The sequence below is a fragment of the Globicephala melas genome, chromosome 11 (assembly GCF_963455315.2).
Source record: "Globicephala melas chromosome 11, mGloMel1.2, whole genome shotgun sequence".
In the NCBI taxonomy this organism is placed as follows: domain Eukaryota; kingdom Metazoa; phylum Chordata; class Mammalia; order Artiodactyla; family Delphinidae; genus Globicephala; species Globicephala melas.
The window spans coordinates 80,898,981-80,916,122 of NC_083324.2; the positions used below are offsets into that span (position 1 = coordinate 80,898,981).

General features: G+C 43.7%; 3 protein-coding genes and 1 non-coding gene across 4 annotated transcripts; 2 read left to right on the plus strand and 2 right to left on the minus strand.

Annotated features, from left to right (window-relative positions):
- Positions 1-65: 65 nt before the first annotated feature.
- Positions 66-10,403, minus strand: LOC115848774 (zinc finger and SCAN domain-containing protein 26). The gene is made up of 4 exons (XM_030849711.3): positions 10,236-10,403; positions 4,825-5,310; positions 4,398-4,515; positions 66-967 (listed from the first exon to the last, which is right to left on the minus strand). The coding sequence occupies exons 2-4, from the start codon at positions 5,242-5,244 to the stop codon at positions 66-68; spliced, it is 1,440 nt and encodes a 479-aa protein (XP_030705571.1). The 5' UTR covers positions 5,245-5,310; positions 10,236-10,403.
- On the plus strand, positions 6,383-7,578 carry LOC115848823 (protein BEX3-like). The gene is made up of 2 exons (XM_030849761.2): positions 6,383-6,394; positions 7,136-7,578. Exons 1-2 carry the CDS (start codon positions 6,383-6,385, stop codon positions 7,457-7,459), a joined length of 336 nt encoding a protein of 111 aa, XP_030705621.1. The 3' UTR covers positions 7,460-7,578.
- LOC115848835 (U7 small nuclear RNA) lies at positions 8,180-8,241 on the plus strand. Its single transcript, XR_004037846.1, has one exon. It is a non-coding gene; the product is annotated as a U7 small nuclear RNA (small nuclear RNA).
- A 181-nt stretch (positions 10,404-10,584) lies between the features above and the next one.
- NKAPL (NFKB activating protein like) lies at positions 10,585-16,033 on the minus strand. Its single transcript, XM_060308200.1, is given in 6 exon segments — positions 10,585-11,055; positions 11,954-12,115; positions 14,548-14,821; positions 14,823-15,160; positions 15,162-15,869; positions 15,871-16,033. Coding segments are annotated over 4 exon segments (1,230 nt in total). The 5' UTR covers positions 15,991-16,033; the 3' UTR covers positions 10,585-11,055; positions 11,954-12,115; positions 14,548-14,757.
- Positions 16,034-17,142: the final 1,109 nt, after the last annotated feature.

The following is a 17,142-nucleotide window of genomic DNA, read 5'->3' on the forward strand; positions in this document are numbered from 1 at the left end:
TCCTGAAGTGCCGGCTTGCTTGTTAATGTACTGTCTCTGATGGTCCGTAAGGAGAGGACACCTCATCAAGCCTGTTTGTCTTTGTGGTGATATCTCTGATGTTGAAAAAGACCTGACCTCTGTCTGAAGGCTTCTCCACATTCATTACACTCGTACGGTTTTTCCTCGTTGTGGATTCTCACGTGCTGAGTAAGGTGTGAGTTTAGTCGGAAGGCTTTCTGGCATATGGTACACTTGAAAGGTTTTTCTCCAGTGTGAATCCTGTGGTGTCGAATAAGGTCTGAGGTCAAAGTGAAGGCTTTCCCACACTCGTTACACTGATGGCTTTTGGAGTGGCTGTGGATTCTCTGATGGTGGGTGAGGAGTAGGGCCTGACTAAAGGTTTTCCCACACTCCTTGCACTCACAGGGCTCCTCCTGACTGTGAATTCTCTGGTGTCGATTAAGGTGAGAGCTGCGCCGAAAGTTCTTTCCACAGTGGATACACAGGTAAGGTTTCTCTCCAGTATGGATTCTGAGATGTTCCAAAAGGCCTGCATTCTGGCTAAAGACTTTTTCACACTCCTTGCACTGATAAGGCTTCTCGCCAAGATGGATTTTCTGATGTCTGACAAGGTGTGAACTTCTCTGAAAGGTTTTCCCACACTCATGACACTGATGACCCTTCTCTCTCGAGTGGATTTTCTGATGTCCAGTAAGACTAGAACTCTGACACACTTCAGATTCACAGAGCTTTTCTCCCCTGTGTGAACCTTCATGCTTAATCAGGTCTGAGTGCTGGATGAACCCCTCCCCACATTCTGAGCATTTATAGTCAGTCTTCTCCTTGGCCTTGTCCTGCTGCCTATCCAAGTTAGAGTCCTCATAATAAGCATCTTTGGGTTCAGATATTTTCCCAGATGATTCCACTCCTCCACAGGAGTCTGTCTCTACAACCAGCTTCCCATTCTCAGTCCTTGTCTCCTCACCTGAAACATTAAATATATACCACCAGTTACTTGTTTTTTGGTGCTTAGGGAAAGGAATCTACAATTAGGAGGGAAAAAAACTGAATCAAGCCATGTGTGCAAAGTGGAAATGTTGTGGGTGCTCGTGTTTGCATAGAACATACATGGAATGATACATAAGAAACTGTTTAACAGTGGCTGCCTTTGGGGGATTATGGTGAGAGGCAACTTATTTTAAATGGTTTGAGGTTTATCATGTGATACGTACATCTATACATACATACACACAAACAGAAGTTAGCAAGCAAGCAAACTGTCATAAAGGGCATGGCTGTATGTTCTTGATAATGGCCTCATGTGGAAAATTAGAAAGCTAGGTCAACTGAGTACCCTGGGGCCAATAAGAAAGGGCTAGCACCAGAAATGAAGAAATAAACTGGAAATGAAGACATGCAGATGTGCTGCCAATTTTATCATGATTAACTGCGTAATCTTAGGTAATTCCTCTGGGCTCAGTCTCCTCACTAATAAATCAAAAACACTGGGCCACAAGGCCTTGAGGGTAACATGAAGTCCACAAAAATGTCTTAGCCTTTCCTGATCTCCTTGGACGGCAGTAACTGCTTTCCTGTGTGGTTCAATGGAGCTATTATATCTCAGTGTTGTAATAATTTGCTTATATGTCTGGAACATAAGACATGTAAGCAAATTATAACAATGTGTGCTGAATAAAACCTTAGCTCAGACACACAGGGAAGAGGGTGAGAGGGAACAGTAGATAGGATAAGTCTTTTAAGTCCAGGAGCCTGAAAGGGGATGCAAAGTCAGAATGAGAGAGTAAAAGGGGAGATGGATGGAGAAAATAGAAGAGGGAGCATCTAAGCAGCACTAATAACAAGCAAATGAGGGTTACCCCGTGTAAGCAAGATAAAGGCAGCAGATCATTTAATGAGTGAGAGTAGATGAGAAAGTGAAGGGTGTGGGAAGGAGACATCAGGGAAAGTAAAAGCACATGCGGGAGAGGGAAGATTAAAAACATGTACTATGTGTAAAGGCCTTTTGCAAGAGGATGAAGTAGGCTCCATGGGGGAGGGAGTGAGAGTTAAGGGATGAGAATAAGAGGTTCTTTTCCAGTGATTTTATAATGACATACACAACTAAAAGGGGGAGGCAGGGGCCTCCAAAACTGAAAAACAACCTGAACTTGAATATAAAATAATGGGGCTTCCCTAGTGGCGCAGTGGTTAAGAATCCACCTGCCAATGCAGGGGACACGGGTTCGAGCCCTGATCCGGGAAGATCCCACATGCCATGGAGCAACTAAGCCCGTGCACCACAACTACTGAGCCTGCACTCTAGAGCCCACAAGCCACAACTACTGAGCCTGCACGCCACAACTACTGAAGCCCGCGCACCTAGAGCCCGTGCTCCGCAACAAGAGAAGCCACCGCGATGAGAAGCCCGTGCACCGTAACGAAGAGTAGCCCCCACTCGCCACAAGTAGAGAAAGCCCGCATGCAGCAACGAAGACCCCAATGCAGCCAAAAGTAAATAAATAAAAGAAGAATATAAAATAACATTTTCAACAGATCTAGAGGGTAAGGAACAGTTTCAAGAATCTACTATTGCTAAATCTATTTTTCATACTTAAACACCCATCACTGATTACACGGCATAAATTCATTTCTGCAAGGCTGTTTAGAAAAGGTAGGCCTCTCTCTTTCAGTGACTTTACTCAGAAAGCTTCCAGAAGAAGTGGACTTTTGAAGCAGACTCAGAAATTGAGCAGGGGGAGTAGGTAGTAGGTAAAAGGAGCCTTTAGAATTGAAATCAGCCATTCATCAAATAGACATTTACTGAAGGTCTACTGTAGTCCAGGGACAGTAGCAGACTCAGGAAACAAAACAAAGCCCATGCCCTTTTGGTCTGGTGGGAGAAAAAGAGAAGTAAACCAGCAACTCTAATATAATACGATCAGTTCCGTGGTAGGAGAAAACTTGGAGCTCTAGCAGCACAGGTGGGGAAACTGATCCAGACTTGGAGAAATTAGGGAAGGACAAAGAAAGTGATATCTAAGCTAGGTCCTGAAGGATGAGGAGGAATTAGCCAGGGAGAGTGAGGAAAAAGTATTCCAGACAGAAGAGGAGCAAATGGGAAATGGAATGCAACTCAACATGAGGGGAACACACAGTGTGATCAGGTGGGACAAAGGGCGATTAATTAGCCCAATGTGTCTAGGACTAAGGGGTTTCCCAGCACATGCAACAGCTGGAGCTAAAAGTCTCAAGCAAATCGGAGCAAGCTGGTGATGCTAGTGGACATGGGGCTGCAAGGTCTGCAAATGCCAGAACATGCCGTGTGAGGCCTTTGTTAAAGGCTATTGGGAGTCACTGAAGGTGGTGGGTTGGTTTTTATTTTTTACTTTTTATTATGGAATTTTTCAAACATCAAAAAAAATTGAAAGAATAACATTACTTAGCTCACTGAAGGGCTTTAATGAGGAGAGCAACATTAATGAATGTGTTTAAATGACAGAGAATGAACAGGAGGTAATTTAACTTCAGTGGAAGCACTAAAATGACAGACAGTAAAACAAAAAGAGAAGCAGGGCTTGTATCAGACTGGAAAGAGGAGAAAATGAAAGGGATAGAAATTAGAAAGAGAAATTCAGAGTCAACGAAAATATGGTAGAGCAAAATAAAATAATTCAGGTAACATTTAGAAGTAAAAGACAGTAGTCGTTTACAGTAATTTGAATGTGGTAAGAAAAAATGAGTAATGAATCATGTGGCTGGAATTCTTTGCCTTGGGTAAGAAACTAGCACTCCTTTTTTAATTCACCCCGACAGTAATGGGGAGAAGAGGAAGGTGAACGTCTACACAGGAGAAGCATTCAGTTTTAACTGAACAAAAAAAAACCCCAGGGCTTCCCTGGTGGTGCAGTGGTTGAGAGTCCGCCTGCCGATGCAGGGGACACGGGTTCGTGCCCCGGTCTGGGAAGATCCCACATGCCGCGGAGCGGCTGGGCCCGTGAGCTATGGCCACTGAGCCTGCGCGTCCGGAGCCTGTGCTCCAGCAACAGGAGAGGCCACAACAGTGAGAGGCCCACGTACCGCAAAAACAAAACAAAACAAAAAACACCCAAACTAGAAACATCCAAAAACAGAAAGAAGGATTAGGGGAAAAGGAAATGTCTGGGGTGATGGAAACTTTTATATCTTGATTGTGGTGATCATTAGACAAGTACAATTATTTCATGTTTGTGAAAAGTCATTGGCCTGTACACTTACAAAGAGTGAATTTTACTGCATGTAATTTACACCTCAGTAAACCTGACTCAAAACAAGAATAAGACGCAAAATGCCAAGTGTGCTGAGCAGGGCCTCGGGTGCGGGGGGGACCATGAAGCCCACCACATCTCACATGCAGGAAGATGCAGTCTACTTCTTACCCTTCTGTCTCTTGGGCTTGGGAATTTCACCCTCAGGCTGGACCTGCTGCTTCAGCACTGCTTTCAGAGGGGCCGTCTCCTCCACAAGCATTTTCTGTTTCTTTGCCTGGTTTGGGTCCTAGGGATGATTAGGTACACGTGGGTTTAGGAGGAAACTGCTGTTCAGAAAAACACTTCTATGTTAGAAAAGAGAGCAAAGAGAAACCACAGAAGGGCAAAGAAAAGAGGCTGGAGAAGCTGGAGCACATTCAGTTTCCTCCCACCAGAGACAGGTAAGGCTGAGGTAAGACCTTCAGCAATGAACAGCCAGACTGAAAAGAAACTGAACCAAAGCTTAGCGATTCTCCCACTGGTGAGCTCATGGCCACCGCTCTGGCCAGAGGTCTCAATTCCTGCTTTCCTACAAAAGAGCACATCTGACCCTTACCACCTGTTGTTCTGTTCCTCTCAGTTCTGGCTGCAAATCCTCCAGTACAACAACCACATCTTCCCCACTCTCTGGGTGATGCTCCCGCACCCGGGCCTGCAGCTCCTCGGGCAGGATGGTCAGGAGCTGCTCCAGCACCAGCAGCTCCAGGATCTGCTCCTTGGTGTGGGCGTCGGGCCGCAGCCACTGTCGGCAGAGCTCCCGGAGCCGGCTCAGCGCTTCTCGAGGTCCTGTGGTCTCTTCATAGCGCAACTGCCTGAACTGTTTGCACAGTGGCTCCTGCCCGAGGCCTGCGCCATTTCCTTGCAGCTTGGCCCCCTGTTCCCGAGAAGAGCGGTTATCCTCCTTCACTAAGTGAAGTCCCTCCTTCTTCAGATTCAGAGGAGCCGGGGAAGGAGTGGTTACCAATGCTGTTGCCATCCCCAGCTTCAGACTGCTCTCTCTGTTCTGGAGAACTTTCTTTTGACTGCCTCCTCAGGGATACCCCTGAAAATGTAATAACAAGAATCACAGAAACAGTAATAGTATAGTAGTAGTAATGATAATAACAACAATAGCAACACCCCTTTGTTGGGTTTATACATTTCCAATAATTACTATCCTTTTTTTTTTCTCTCTGAAACAACCATACAAAATGAGAAGACTCTGTTTTACAGAAGACTACCAGCTAACATAGCAGGAATAACAGATTTGAAAAAATCACCATTTTGTAGCCCTTGAGGAAATAACTGTTTCAATCAAGGACCACAAATGGGTGAAATCATTGGGTGAAAGGAGTACGGGGAAAGGACAAGCTTATAGTCTCAGAGAATCACCACACTGATTGCTTATGAATTACAAGGGGAAGAGTGGAGCTATCTGGCAGTCACAAACTTAATCAAATGAAACCTAGTAACACCAACAGCAAGACAACTGAGCTTGTGCCTTATCACTTAGGTAGCATTTTTACTAAAAGTGTTTAACATGAATCTAACAATGAGGAAACTTTCAGATAAATCCAGAATGTCCAGAATGCAGCTTCTCTACAATAGGCATGTACTCTTCCAAACAATCAATATCGTGAAAATAAAAAGAAGGTGTGGGGAAGGTATTTTTCTAGATTAAAGAGATACAGCAAAATGCAATGTGTGAAATTTGCTCTTAAGTTAAAAAAAAGATACAAATATGTTTTGAAGAATTCAGAAATCTGAATATGAATAATATATATATATGCAAACTATGGCCCAGCCGACCAAATAGGGCCCAAAGGCTGTTTTTGTACATAAAACTTTACTGGAATACAGCCAAACCCATTTGTTTAGATAGTGTTTACATCTGCTTTCACAATACACTGCAGGACTGAGTACTTGAACAATGGCGCACTGACCCCTGTGTAGTCAAAAATCCGTATACTACTTACTATTTCTGCCTCAAACACAAAAGGAACTGGTAGATGACCAAGGGTAGGAAGCTGAAACAGCTTGGATAGGATCAGGATTCAAACTCTAGTTCTTTTGACTCCACATATTGTGATCTCTAATCAAACACAAACTTTTCCCCACACTTAAAGATCTATAAAATGAAAACACAGGTATTGATACTATTGATATATTTATTGAAAAAATCCGCACATAAGTGGACCCATGCAGTTCAAACCCTTCTGTTCAAGGGTCAACTGTAGTTGCCATAGAGATCGTATCACCTGCAAAGCTCAAAACATTTACCATCTGGCCCTTTACAGAAAAAGTGTGTAGATCTTAAGAGTTTTCTCAGGTGGTCACGTAAGAGAATATCCTTATTCTCAGGAGATGGTACTAAAACTTATTTTCAAATGTTTTGGGGAGGGGGGATTATGGGGGGCGGTGTGTGGAGAGAGAGAGAGAACACAAATGTAGCAGGAAGTTCACAGCTGCTGCTATATGAGGGGTATATTGTATTAATTATACTACTCTTTCAAATTTTCAGTAGATTTGAAAATTCTCCAAATGTTGAGAGGGGAAAAAAGACACAAAATGAGTAAAACTGCTTGTAGGTTCATTAATTAAAGCCAGTTTCAGAATTAAATAAAAGAATATATGGATATTCATAACTCATCTCATTTACAGATTGTCTACAATGTGCCAGACTCTCTTAGTTGCTGAGACACAGAGATAAAAGAACTCCTTGGCCTTTACAGCTCTCTGCTCCGTAAGAAATCTCAAGTGAATTAGCAGGTCAGAAAAGGCTTTCTGAAGCCCCCTGCCCCCACCCCGGCCCCTTGCAGGTCTGCGGGACTAAGCGTCTAGGAGGCGCACTCGTGGCAAGAATCAAGAGCAGGAGGCAGCGAGGATAGGTCCAGGAAAACGGAGAAGTGGAGCAGCCTGTGCAGAATGCAGAGCAAGACCGCCCTTTGGGAGGGGGCGAAGGCCACCAGCCAGCAGGAAATAATAGACAGGGACAGGCTCGCCGACTTGCCCCTAATTTCCCATGGGCCATACCCAAGAGGCAGGTCAACGATGGGATGGGTGGAGATGGAGATGATATGGAAATGTTCATGGAGATGAGAGAAATCAGGAGAAAACTTAGGGAGCTGCAGTTGAGGAACTGTCTGCGTATCCTTATGGGGGAGCTCTCTAATCACCATGACCATCATGATGAATTTTGCCTTATGCCTTGACTCCTGCCATTTTCCACGAGATTAATACTGTGATTCCCATTTTCATTCTCCTTTTCCTTACATTTTCCTGATATGCCTTTACTGATCCGTTTGCTGTGAACCTTATGTAATTTCCATGTGTCAGGTGGGTTCTGTGTTACCAGCTTCTCACTGGAGGTTGCCTGGGCACCCAATCTAAGTTTCTGTCAACAGTAGAGTTTCACCCATTTGCATGGGAAAATGTAAAGCTAATAAAGCAATTAAATAGCAAAAAAAAAAAAAAAAAGAAAGAAAGAAAAGGTTTTCTGGAGGTGAGTCCTTCTGACTCTTACAAGACAAGTGAAAGTTAGGCAAGAAAATCGGGAAAGGGTTTTTCAGACAGAAAAGTCTGAGCACAGAACTGTTGGAAAACCTCACATGTTCAGGGTAGTTGTAAGTTACGGCTGGGAAAAGGCTAAGTGGGCTGGAACCCTGGGAAACACCTACATGTAAGGAAGAGAAGTAAGAAGGAACAACTGCAGAGGTAGGAAAACAAGGATAGTAGTATCTAGAAGGCCAAGGGGATCTGTTTCTGTAAGTGTGGAGTGATGGAAAGAGCCTGGGCCTCAGACAGGCCTGGGTTCTAGTCTAGCTCTGTCACTTACACTGTTTGTTTACTCATTTGTAAAATGAAGGTAATATCTAATTCACAGAGATGTTTTGAGGTAAATGAGATAATAATTGTAAAGAATAGTAACTAAATAGTGGTACAGCTCTTTTAGAATTTGTTTAGCAGGTTTTCTGGTCCGCACTGGAACATCCCCCCACCCCCAGAAAAAGAATAGCAACTGACTGATTTATAACTGGAATTATAAAGAGGCAGTGTTCGAGAGTGAAATGTTATAGGAAGGTGCGTTCACCTACGAACTGACATATGCACTTAATTAAAAAACAAAGAGGTCATTGTGACCTCTGTGAAGGCAATTCTGGTCATGGGATAGGGAGGACAGTCACCTTGCCACAGGAGAATGAGAAAATGGCAAGAGTAAGCAAAAATTACTTTCAAAAAATAGGACATTGAAAGGAAGGAGAGAAATAGGACATAAGATAGGAGGGGGTAATGTAGAGGACAGGTATGTCTGTAAGTTCAATTACTATCTTTATGCTGATGACTTCTTTATTTTTCAGCCCAGATACATCAAGAGTGCCAGATCTATATTTCCTTCTGGCTATCTGGTTTCTGGATACCTTACAAAAGCCTTTCAAACCCAACATGTCAAAACTGAACTCAGAGAATTCCACCATCGTCCTTTGAAACAGGCTCTTGGTATGTGTAGAGTGAGCATTCTTGATTTTGACAACTCTTGAGTGACTCTAGAAATCAGTGACTAGTGTCTGCCAATTGCTGGCACACACTTCTGAACCAATATGCGTGAGGCTCAGTTAGTGGCTGCGGCCAGTTAGGTTCCAAATTCCAAATATATAACAGCTAGCTGAAAAATATCACCCAGCTGTTATATATTCCTGAATGTGTATTAGAGTAGCACTCCCAGCTGATATTTTTCTGTCAAAAATGGACTTATAATTCAAAAAGCCAATCCTGCTGCAGTTGACCCTTGAACAACACAAGTTTGAACTGCACAGGTCCACTTATACTGATACATGGATTTTTTTTTTTTCCAATAAATAGGCTGAATCTGCAGTTGGCTGAATCTGCAGTTGGCTGAATCTGCGATGCGGCCTTGTGAATACAGAGGACTGACTGTAAAGTTATACTCAGATTTTCGACTGCACTGGGGGTAGGAGCCCTTAACCCCGGCATTGTTCAAGGGGCAATGGAACTCTTAATGAAACTGAAAAAAAAAGTCTGCGAAAGTAATGATTCTTAGACAGAAAATAAAAATGGTTAATTTTATGTGACAACTTGACTGGGCCACCGAGTACGCAGATATTTGGCCAAACATTACTCTCGTGTTTCTGTAAAGGCGTTTTTGGATGAGATTAACATTTAAATCAGTCGACTGAGTAAAGCAGATCGCGCTCATTAATGTGAGTGGGCTTCATCCAATCAGCTGAAGGCCAGAATAGAAAAAAAAAAAAAAAAAAAAGGCTGACTTTCCCCAAGTAAGAGAGAATTCTCCCTGCCTGACAGCCTTCAAACTGGGACCGGCTTTTTTCCTGCCTTCCTACAGTCTGTTCTCATCATGAGTTCCCAGCTGTAGATGCTTTAAAACATGTCAGCTGTTTTTCCTTTGCTTAAAATTTTCCGACAACTCTTCACGCCAAGAAATGACCAAATTCCTTACACAATACAATGCCCACTTTTTCTATAGGCCTCCTCCCACCCCCCAATCTTTCTGATATCATCTTCTACACACTTCCCCCTGGTTCACTGCGCTCCAACCACGCTGGTCTCCCTGCTATTCCTCGAACATGTTAAGCAAGCTCCCGCTTTAGGGCCTTTGCACTTGCTGTTCCCCCCTGCTTAGAAAATTCGTACCCCCAAAGGCCACACAGATCTTTTAACCTCCCTCAGGTTTCTGCTCAAATGTTACCAAGGTTTACCTTTAATAGGTATTTAAAACTGAGCTCAGTGGATGAAAAATATGCAGCAGAAGGTTGTGCCCCAATAACTAGATCCACAGCATCATTCCCCTCCTAGGGCCCAGGATTGACACCTCTCGCCCGCCCCCGCCCCAAGTCCACACGGCCTCTCTATCGGGTAAGGCTTCCCTGCACTTCCACCCTCAGGGAATCAGTTAATCCCCAGCCCACGGGCTGCAGTTCCTCCCCAAGCTGGGGCACAGTCACCACTCACCGCTCCAACGACCGGCAGGAAGGGCCAAACGCTGTCAAGCTCCGTCTTAGCTCTTTGCTGATCTCCGACTCTCGCTCCGCGGTTCACTTTAGCGTCACTCTAGGACTGCGGGAGGACCGCGGCTCGATGGCCTTCTGCTCCCGCCTCGCAGGAGGCGGCCAAGCTCGCAACGGTTGGCTGAACGTTCTCCAAGCCCCGCAGCTGAGAGGGGCGTCCCGTTGTGCGCTTACTGTTTTTTCATTTTTTAAGCCGAAATTTATTTTATTCATGTAAAAAACGGGCCAGCTCACTTTACTGTTATCACAAACAGCTGGCGTTCCACTTTGCTTACTCACGTAATTAAAACACGGACACATATATTACCATGTCTTCCCAATTTAAAAAGTCATCAAATACAGTGGAAAAAAGAAATGTCGAAGGATTTTGAAGATTAAATTGAACAATGAACGTATATTTGTATTGAAGGGTTTAAGGTAATAAAAAATTCACAATTGTTACAAAACGCAAGTTCGTGAGCTGGACGAACAGTGAGGCCAAACCAACCAAAACGTCGGAGTCTGGAACAGAGAAAGGTTTACTGCAGGACCAAGCAAGGAGAACGCGTGGTCCGTGCTCAAAACACCCCCAACTCCCCAAAGGTTTTCAGCAAAGCATTTTTTTAAAAGCCAGGTGACGGTGGTCAAGCTCCTGCACACTTCTCTGATTGGTTGGTGTTGCGGTAACAGGGCGGTTAACATTATCAGTTCTTAGGAGCCTGTAGGTCTGGGGGCTCATGATCATCAAGTAGTTAATTTCTTCCATTTGGTGGTAATTTTAGCATCTGTAAAACAACTCAGGAAGAATGCATCAGATACTATTATCTATGTATCTATACTTCAGAGAGGAGCCACAGCAGAGGATATGGGGGAGGTGTCTGTCCTGGGGAGGCCCCATAGGGTCCTGCTCAGTTACAGTCTGTCTATTACTATGGGAGAGAATAATCAACGATTATTCTCTGCAATGTATGGGGGTGAGGGGATCATATATCACTACAAAAATAAATTCTGCAGAAGAAAACAAATATTCCCTCTCTTGCCCACCTCATCACACACTGTATTTTTATAGTCTGTGAACAAAATAAACCCTTTAAAAAACCTGAACAGGGCTTCCCTGGTGGCGCAGTGGTTGAGAGTCTGCCTGCCGATGGAGAGGACACGGGTTCGTGACCCGGTCCGGGAGGATCCCACATGCCGCGGAGCGGCTGGGCCCATGAGCCATGGCCGCTGAGCCTGCGCGTCCGGAGCCTGTGCTCCACAACGGGAGAGGCCTCAACAGTGAGAGGCCCGTGTACCGCAAAAAAAAAAAAAAAAAAAAAAAAAAAACCTGAACAAACTTTGGTTTCATCATTGATAATTTTGAAACAAATATCATACTAACCATGGTTTTATGACATAATTCATATTGTTTCAAGCCTGAAATTTTCATAACAGGAAAGAAAAAAAATTCTATCATCAGGAGAGTTACCTTCTCCTTGAGGGTCAGAGCTCGAAAATATCTTTTAAAAGTTAAAGTAGGGCTTCCCTGGTGGCACATGCCGCGGAGCGGCTGGGCCCGTGAGCCATGGCCTCTGAGCCGGCGCGTCCGGAGCCTGTGCTCCGCAACGGGAGAGGCCACAACAGTGAGAGGCCCGCGTACCGCAAAACAAACAAACAAAAAAAATTAAAGTAAAATATATTTACTTAAAAGCTTTTCCTGGGTTTCCGTGGTGGCGCAGTGGTTGCGAGTCCGCCTGCCGATGCAGAAGACACGGGTTCGTGCCCCGGTCCGCAACGATCCCACATGCCGCGGAGCGGCTGGGCCCGTGAGCCATGGCCGCAGAGCCTGCGCATCCGGAGCCTGTGCTGCGCAACGGGAGAGGCCACAACAGTGAGAGGCCCGCGTACCACACAAAAAAAACAAAAAACAAACTTTTCCTTAGGCTAACAAATCCAGTCAATGCAAATATTTTACTAATTAGAAGTTAATATTCTGTCCTGAAGGGAAAACATACAACTGATTTTTCAAATTTATAAATTAGTGCTTTCCCCCAAAAAAATTATGCAAGGAGTAAACATAAATTTTAATTTTAAAAGGAAGTAAATGTATTCTAATTCATTTACCCCCTTTCAAACTCCCTACCATGGCTGGCTTCTTAAATGTCACTCATATTATCAAGGCTGAGATTATTGGCATTGCGTTGTTTATCCCATGAAAATAAATACACTTAACGTAGCTTGACAAACAAGAGTTTTTCAACAAAAATTCAAGGTGTGCATTTTTATGTAGTCTGTTTGTATCTTTTGGAAGGGGTAGAGGTAGATAAGGTGAGAACAAATCAAAATGCAATTTTTACCAGGACAGAGCTACATTTCACTAATAATACAAATCAATTTTCGAACTTGAGATTTTCATTTTCCAGGATTATCCTCATTTTTGTAAACAAAACTGTCGTCTGTATGTTTCCATCAGGTCCATTCATAGGATATTTAAAATAAAAGCTTCCTTTTCTATATGATCAGAGGCACTGTTGCATTACAGCCATGAGTTACAAGTATCCCAGTAGCATGTAAAATTCTTTGATGACAGGGATCAAGCCTAACTTGCTGTTTGGTTTATCCCTAATATCTGCTATAGTGCCTAGCACATAGAAAGCACTTATAAATATCTTCCCTTTGATTTAATAATTCCACTTCTAGATGGCCATTTTTAGATGACCCAAAGGACTTTTGACCCAATAATTAATTCTATTTCTAGATGAGTATGATACAGATAATACTCTCATACATCCACAAAGATTTTCACTGCAAGTATTGTATAATACCAAAATACAGAAAACATCTTAAACATTGGATAAAACATGGTTCTTCCATACAATAGAATATTATAAAGTCATTAAAAAGAGATAGATTTACATGCATTGATATAAAATATCTCCAATATATATTGTTTAGTGAAAAAAGCAAGGTATAGATCCATCTGTATAGTGTGGTACGGTTTGTTTCTAAAAATGGAAATATACATAGGTAACAAGGCGGCTTTCACCCAACTCTCTTTGGGGAAAATCTCAAGCTAGTGTGGTCCAGTGTCAATCAAGTCACATACTGGGGTAAAAGTGCCCTTCTACATCACTCTGCCCTGCCAGATTCTAGAACTGCACTCCTTCTCCTTCAGCTCTGTGGGGTTACCAGGGTCTGGAGCCTTGAAAAGGGGCTTATCCAAATTAGCTTGGTTAGCGCTGAAGTCTCAGAGTTCAGGAAGATGTCACTGGATGACAACAAAAGCCTTACCACAGAACATGAGTGGAGCTCACTCTAAAAGTCTTTTCCAGCATTGGTGCTAGCCAGTCTCTCAATGCTAACTCTCTTGCCCACCTGGTCCCACCTGATCTGATCTCCTTTTCATGAGCTCCTCCTTTATTCTCATTTTGTTCTTTCTCCTCCTAGTCTAGCTGGTGCCTAATCTACTCTTTGGAATACTCAACACTCTGGATCGTTATCTTTTTTATGTCTATTTTTATGGATAAATCCTATCACCCCTTCAATCAGGTACTCGGCTTCTAAGTCAAAGCCAAGCTTTTCTTCAAGAAAACTTTGGCTTTCAGCACCTGTACTCTCTAGTCTATATTAAAAAAAAAAATCATTCAAAACTGTAGTGGGCATTTGTTGGTTGCCTACCCCCCCTTCCCAACATTACTCTGATTTTCACTCAGGTATCCATTCCTTGCCCATGTAGCCCATTAGGGTGACAAAACCTGCAGATTCAGTAGGCCATTCTATTTCCCTTGCAACAATTCCTTTTGTGAGGAAGGGCATGTGACCTAAGCTAATCTAATTAGGCTGCATCTCGTATTCTTGTTTGGAATGCCAGGACAAAAATGTTCTCTCTTCATAGGTGGACCAGGAAAATATATAACCAAACTCAGGAACTTTGGCAGCCTTTTCGTTATTTAAGGGAAACCAGCCTGAAGAGGAAAATGAGCCAATAAACCTCTACTTTTTAACTCAGTGTTAAATGGAAACCAGAAATATACACTCAATTGAATCCTTTGTTCTTTCTGGGGTTCTTCTGGTTCTCCCTGGGGTAAATGAACGGCTCCATGAGGCAATGAAGCCCTCAAAGAGAGAAAAGTCGGAGCAACAGGGAAAAAAACAAAAAACCCTTCAGGTTAACAGATCCAATTTTTAGCCTGCAACGTACATGCCTGTATATACACAGAACTTATGGACAGATATAGAAGATTCCAAAAAGAGATTTCTTTGGGGAGAAGGATCAGGGGCTGGGGTAAAAGACTTACATTTTACTGACTTTCCTCCTGTAGTGTTTGAATATTTTTAAAAACGTGCACATTTTACTTTTAGAATTAAAAATAACAAAAAATAAATTGCTAAAGAGATCTCAAAAAGCAGTTTTTTTCTTGAGGAACTTATAGTAGGTACAGCAGCATCATAAAGCCTTTTAATTTTGGTCAGATAAAATTCTTAAAAGTCCAGCTATAGAACAAAAGTTATTTGTCATCTTTCCTTTTTGTCTTTCGGTACACCATCTCTCTGAAACTAGCTAGAATCTTATTCTCTCTTCCGTCTTTCTTCTTGGTTAAAGGATGCAAGGGCTCTCTTCTCATCAGCACTATAGATCTGGTTCTCTTTACGCAGTCGCACAGCCTCCATTCTGCAATGCCTGCTACCACTCATAACATAACCTAAGCATTCAAAAGAAGCAATCTCTTCACTTCTCAGCCCAATTTCACCTCTTCGTGGGATACGCTTTCCAGCTTTTACATACTCAGCCATAGCTGCACCTTCACCTGGAAGCAGAGCATGGCCGTAGTTCAAAGGTTCCTCATCTTGAGAGGTGTGTATTATAGGTGCCTCTGGACCTATTAGAGCCATGTTATCTGCAATCTTTTGACTGCTCAATCCAGGTATCTTCTGGCACCTCCCCTTCTGAATCCTTACAGCTTTTGACACTGGATTCTTTTTTAGTCTTCTTCGTCTTTTTCTTGGGCTTTTTAGCTCTGTGCTTCTTTTTCTTCTCTTTCTTGGCTTTTGTTGCTCTCTTTTTATCATCATCAGAGCTAGTGTCATAGTCTGAATTACTGTCGCTATTATCAGAATATTTCCTCTGTTTTCCTTTGGACTTTTTCTTTCTTTTCTTATTTTTTGAACTACTGGCCTTTTTCCTTTTTTCTTCGGAGCGGGAACGTGAACTGCTGTTCTTCTTAGTCTTTACCTCTTCATCCTCAACTGGGGTGTGTTCACCAGAATCTGGCTCAGGAAACTCTGGAGACAGCTCCCACACCTCAGGTGCTCCCAGCTCCCACACCTCAGGTGCTCCCAACTCCCCAGTCCTTTCTCTCTCTTTCAGCCTCCCCTGACGATAGCTCTCCTCCTTCTCCTTCTCATAGTCTTCCGCCCACTGCCTCTCGCCCGCATAGTGGTGGTGATGGTAGCGGTATCCGCCATAGTAGACAGAAGAGGACGAGAAAGCGTAGTTGCGGAGCCTGGTGGGCCGCTCCCGAGATCCAGAGCGGCTAAAGGTACAAGGAGCGCCGACGCCCGACCCACCCCACTGAGGCCTGAGGCCCTCGCGGCCGCGGGAGTGCGAGTGGGATTGGGAACGGCTGCCCCCACGGGGATGGTCTGGTCTGCGCGGAAGGCAGGCTCCCCGACGAGCTGCGTCGCCGTCTCCTAGAGGCTGGGGTGTCCTCGGGGTAGCGCGACCGGGACACTGTCACCATAAGCCGCGCTTTCACAAGGGCAGTTACTACAAAGACCGGGACTGACGGCGATCCCCGACCACGCAAGCGCTCTAGCAACGGTCCGGCGCACGACTTCCGCTTCCGGCGCTTGCCAGAAGAAAACCCAATCAGCATGTGGGCTGTGAGGCCACTGTTTTGGTTGAGGCTGCGTGATGGCCTCTTCGCAAGAGCGGATAAAGGGGGCGTGGCCGCGCCTGTTGTCAGGATTTACATTCCCCATCCTGAGCCCCGTGGGAACGTAAAAAGAGGAATTCGCATCAATGAATCCCTCTACTGTTCAAACACTCCCTTCTCTACATGGTTACTTGCCGTTAAGCATCTTGATACCCTCTCTCCTATCATTCTCACTTCCGCCCTCTTTATCTTTACCCCTTGGTGAAGTTTCCCTACTTCTCACGCTCCTCTTGTTAACTCCTTAAAAAGGACCTTGTCCACCATCTTCATGGCAGAGATACGTTTACGTTTATTAATGACTACCAAATCCCACTTGGAAGCAAGACCCAGAACTTATTTTAAAATCAAAGCTTGAGCTCAGCCTGAGTTAAGTGAGGACTGGAGTCATGATTTGTATTCTTAAATTCGCAAAACACAGGGAAGCATCTAACCCAGGCTTGTAGATGTCTCCTTATCTAGTTGAGCTTTTCAGAAACTGTTGTTTGGGAACCACGTTCTGCAGACACTTTGTTCACTCTCTAAAATGGCAAACATTTCATGCAAGATTACTTCCCCTGGATCTTAAATGTGCATAGACATTACCGTCATCTTGGTTCTCTATAGTTAAGTTGACCTGCTCAGTTAGTTGACAGACTTGGAAAGTGACAGAAAAGTTAAGTCAGAACTTAGGAATGGTGCTTTCCTGATGCTAGGCGTCTAAATGAATAAAATGGAGAAATTAAATAGAACCAAATGAGGTCATTTGATCTAAGTAAAATTTTAGTAATGTGATTGAAGGAGACAAGGACTGGCATGGTGCCCTGCCATAAACTATGCTACCTTAGGAACTGGCAAATAGGAGGGAGTATTAAAAATGAATGGTCACATGTATGGTGAAAATATCACAATGGATAAAGTATTACAGATTCTCTGTAAGTAAAAATGTCATATTATATGTAAAAAAATATTCTTTTGGAT

Bases quoted from the DNA above. Each gene is read 5' to 3' on its own strand.
- LOC115848774 (XM_030849711.3), bottom strand. From the start codon at position 5,244: ATGGCAACAGCATTGGTAACCACTCCTTCCCCGGCTCCTCTGAATCTG. The intron at 4,516-4,824 runs GTAAGGGTCAGA...AATCATCCCTAG, and splicing joins GAGGAACAGAACAACAGGTG to GACCCAAACCAGGCAAAGAA. The intron at 968-4,397 runs GTAAGAAGTAGA...TTAATGTTTCAG, and splicing joins CAAGCCCAAGAGACAGAAGG to GTGAGGAGACAAGGACTGAG.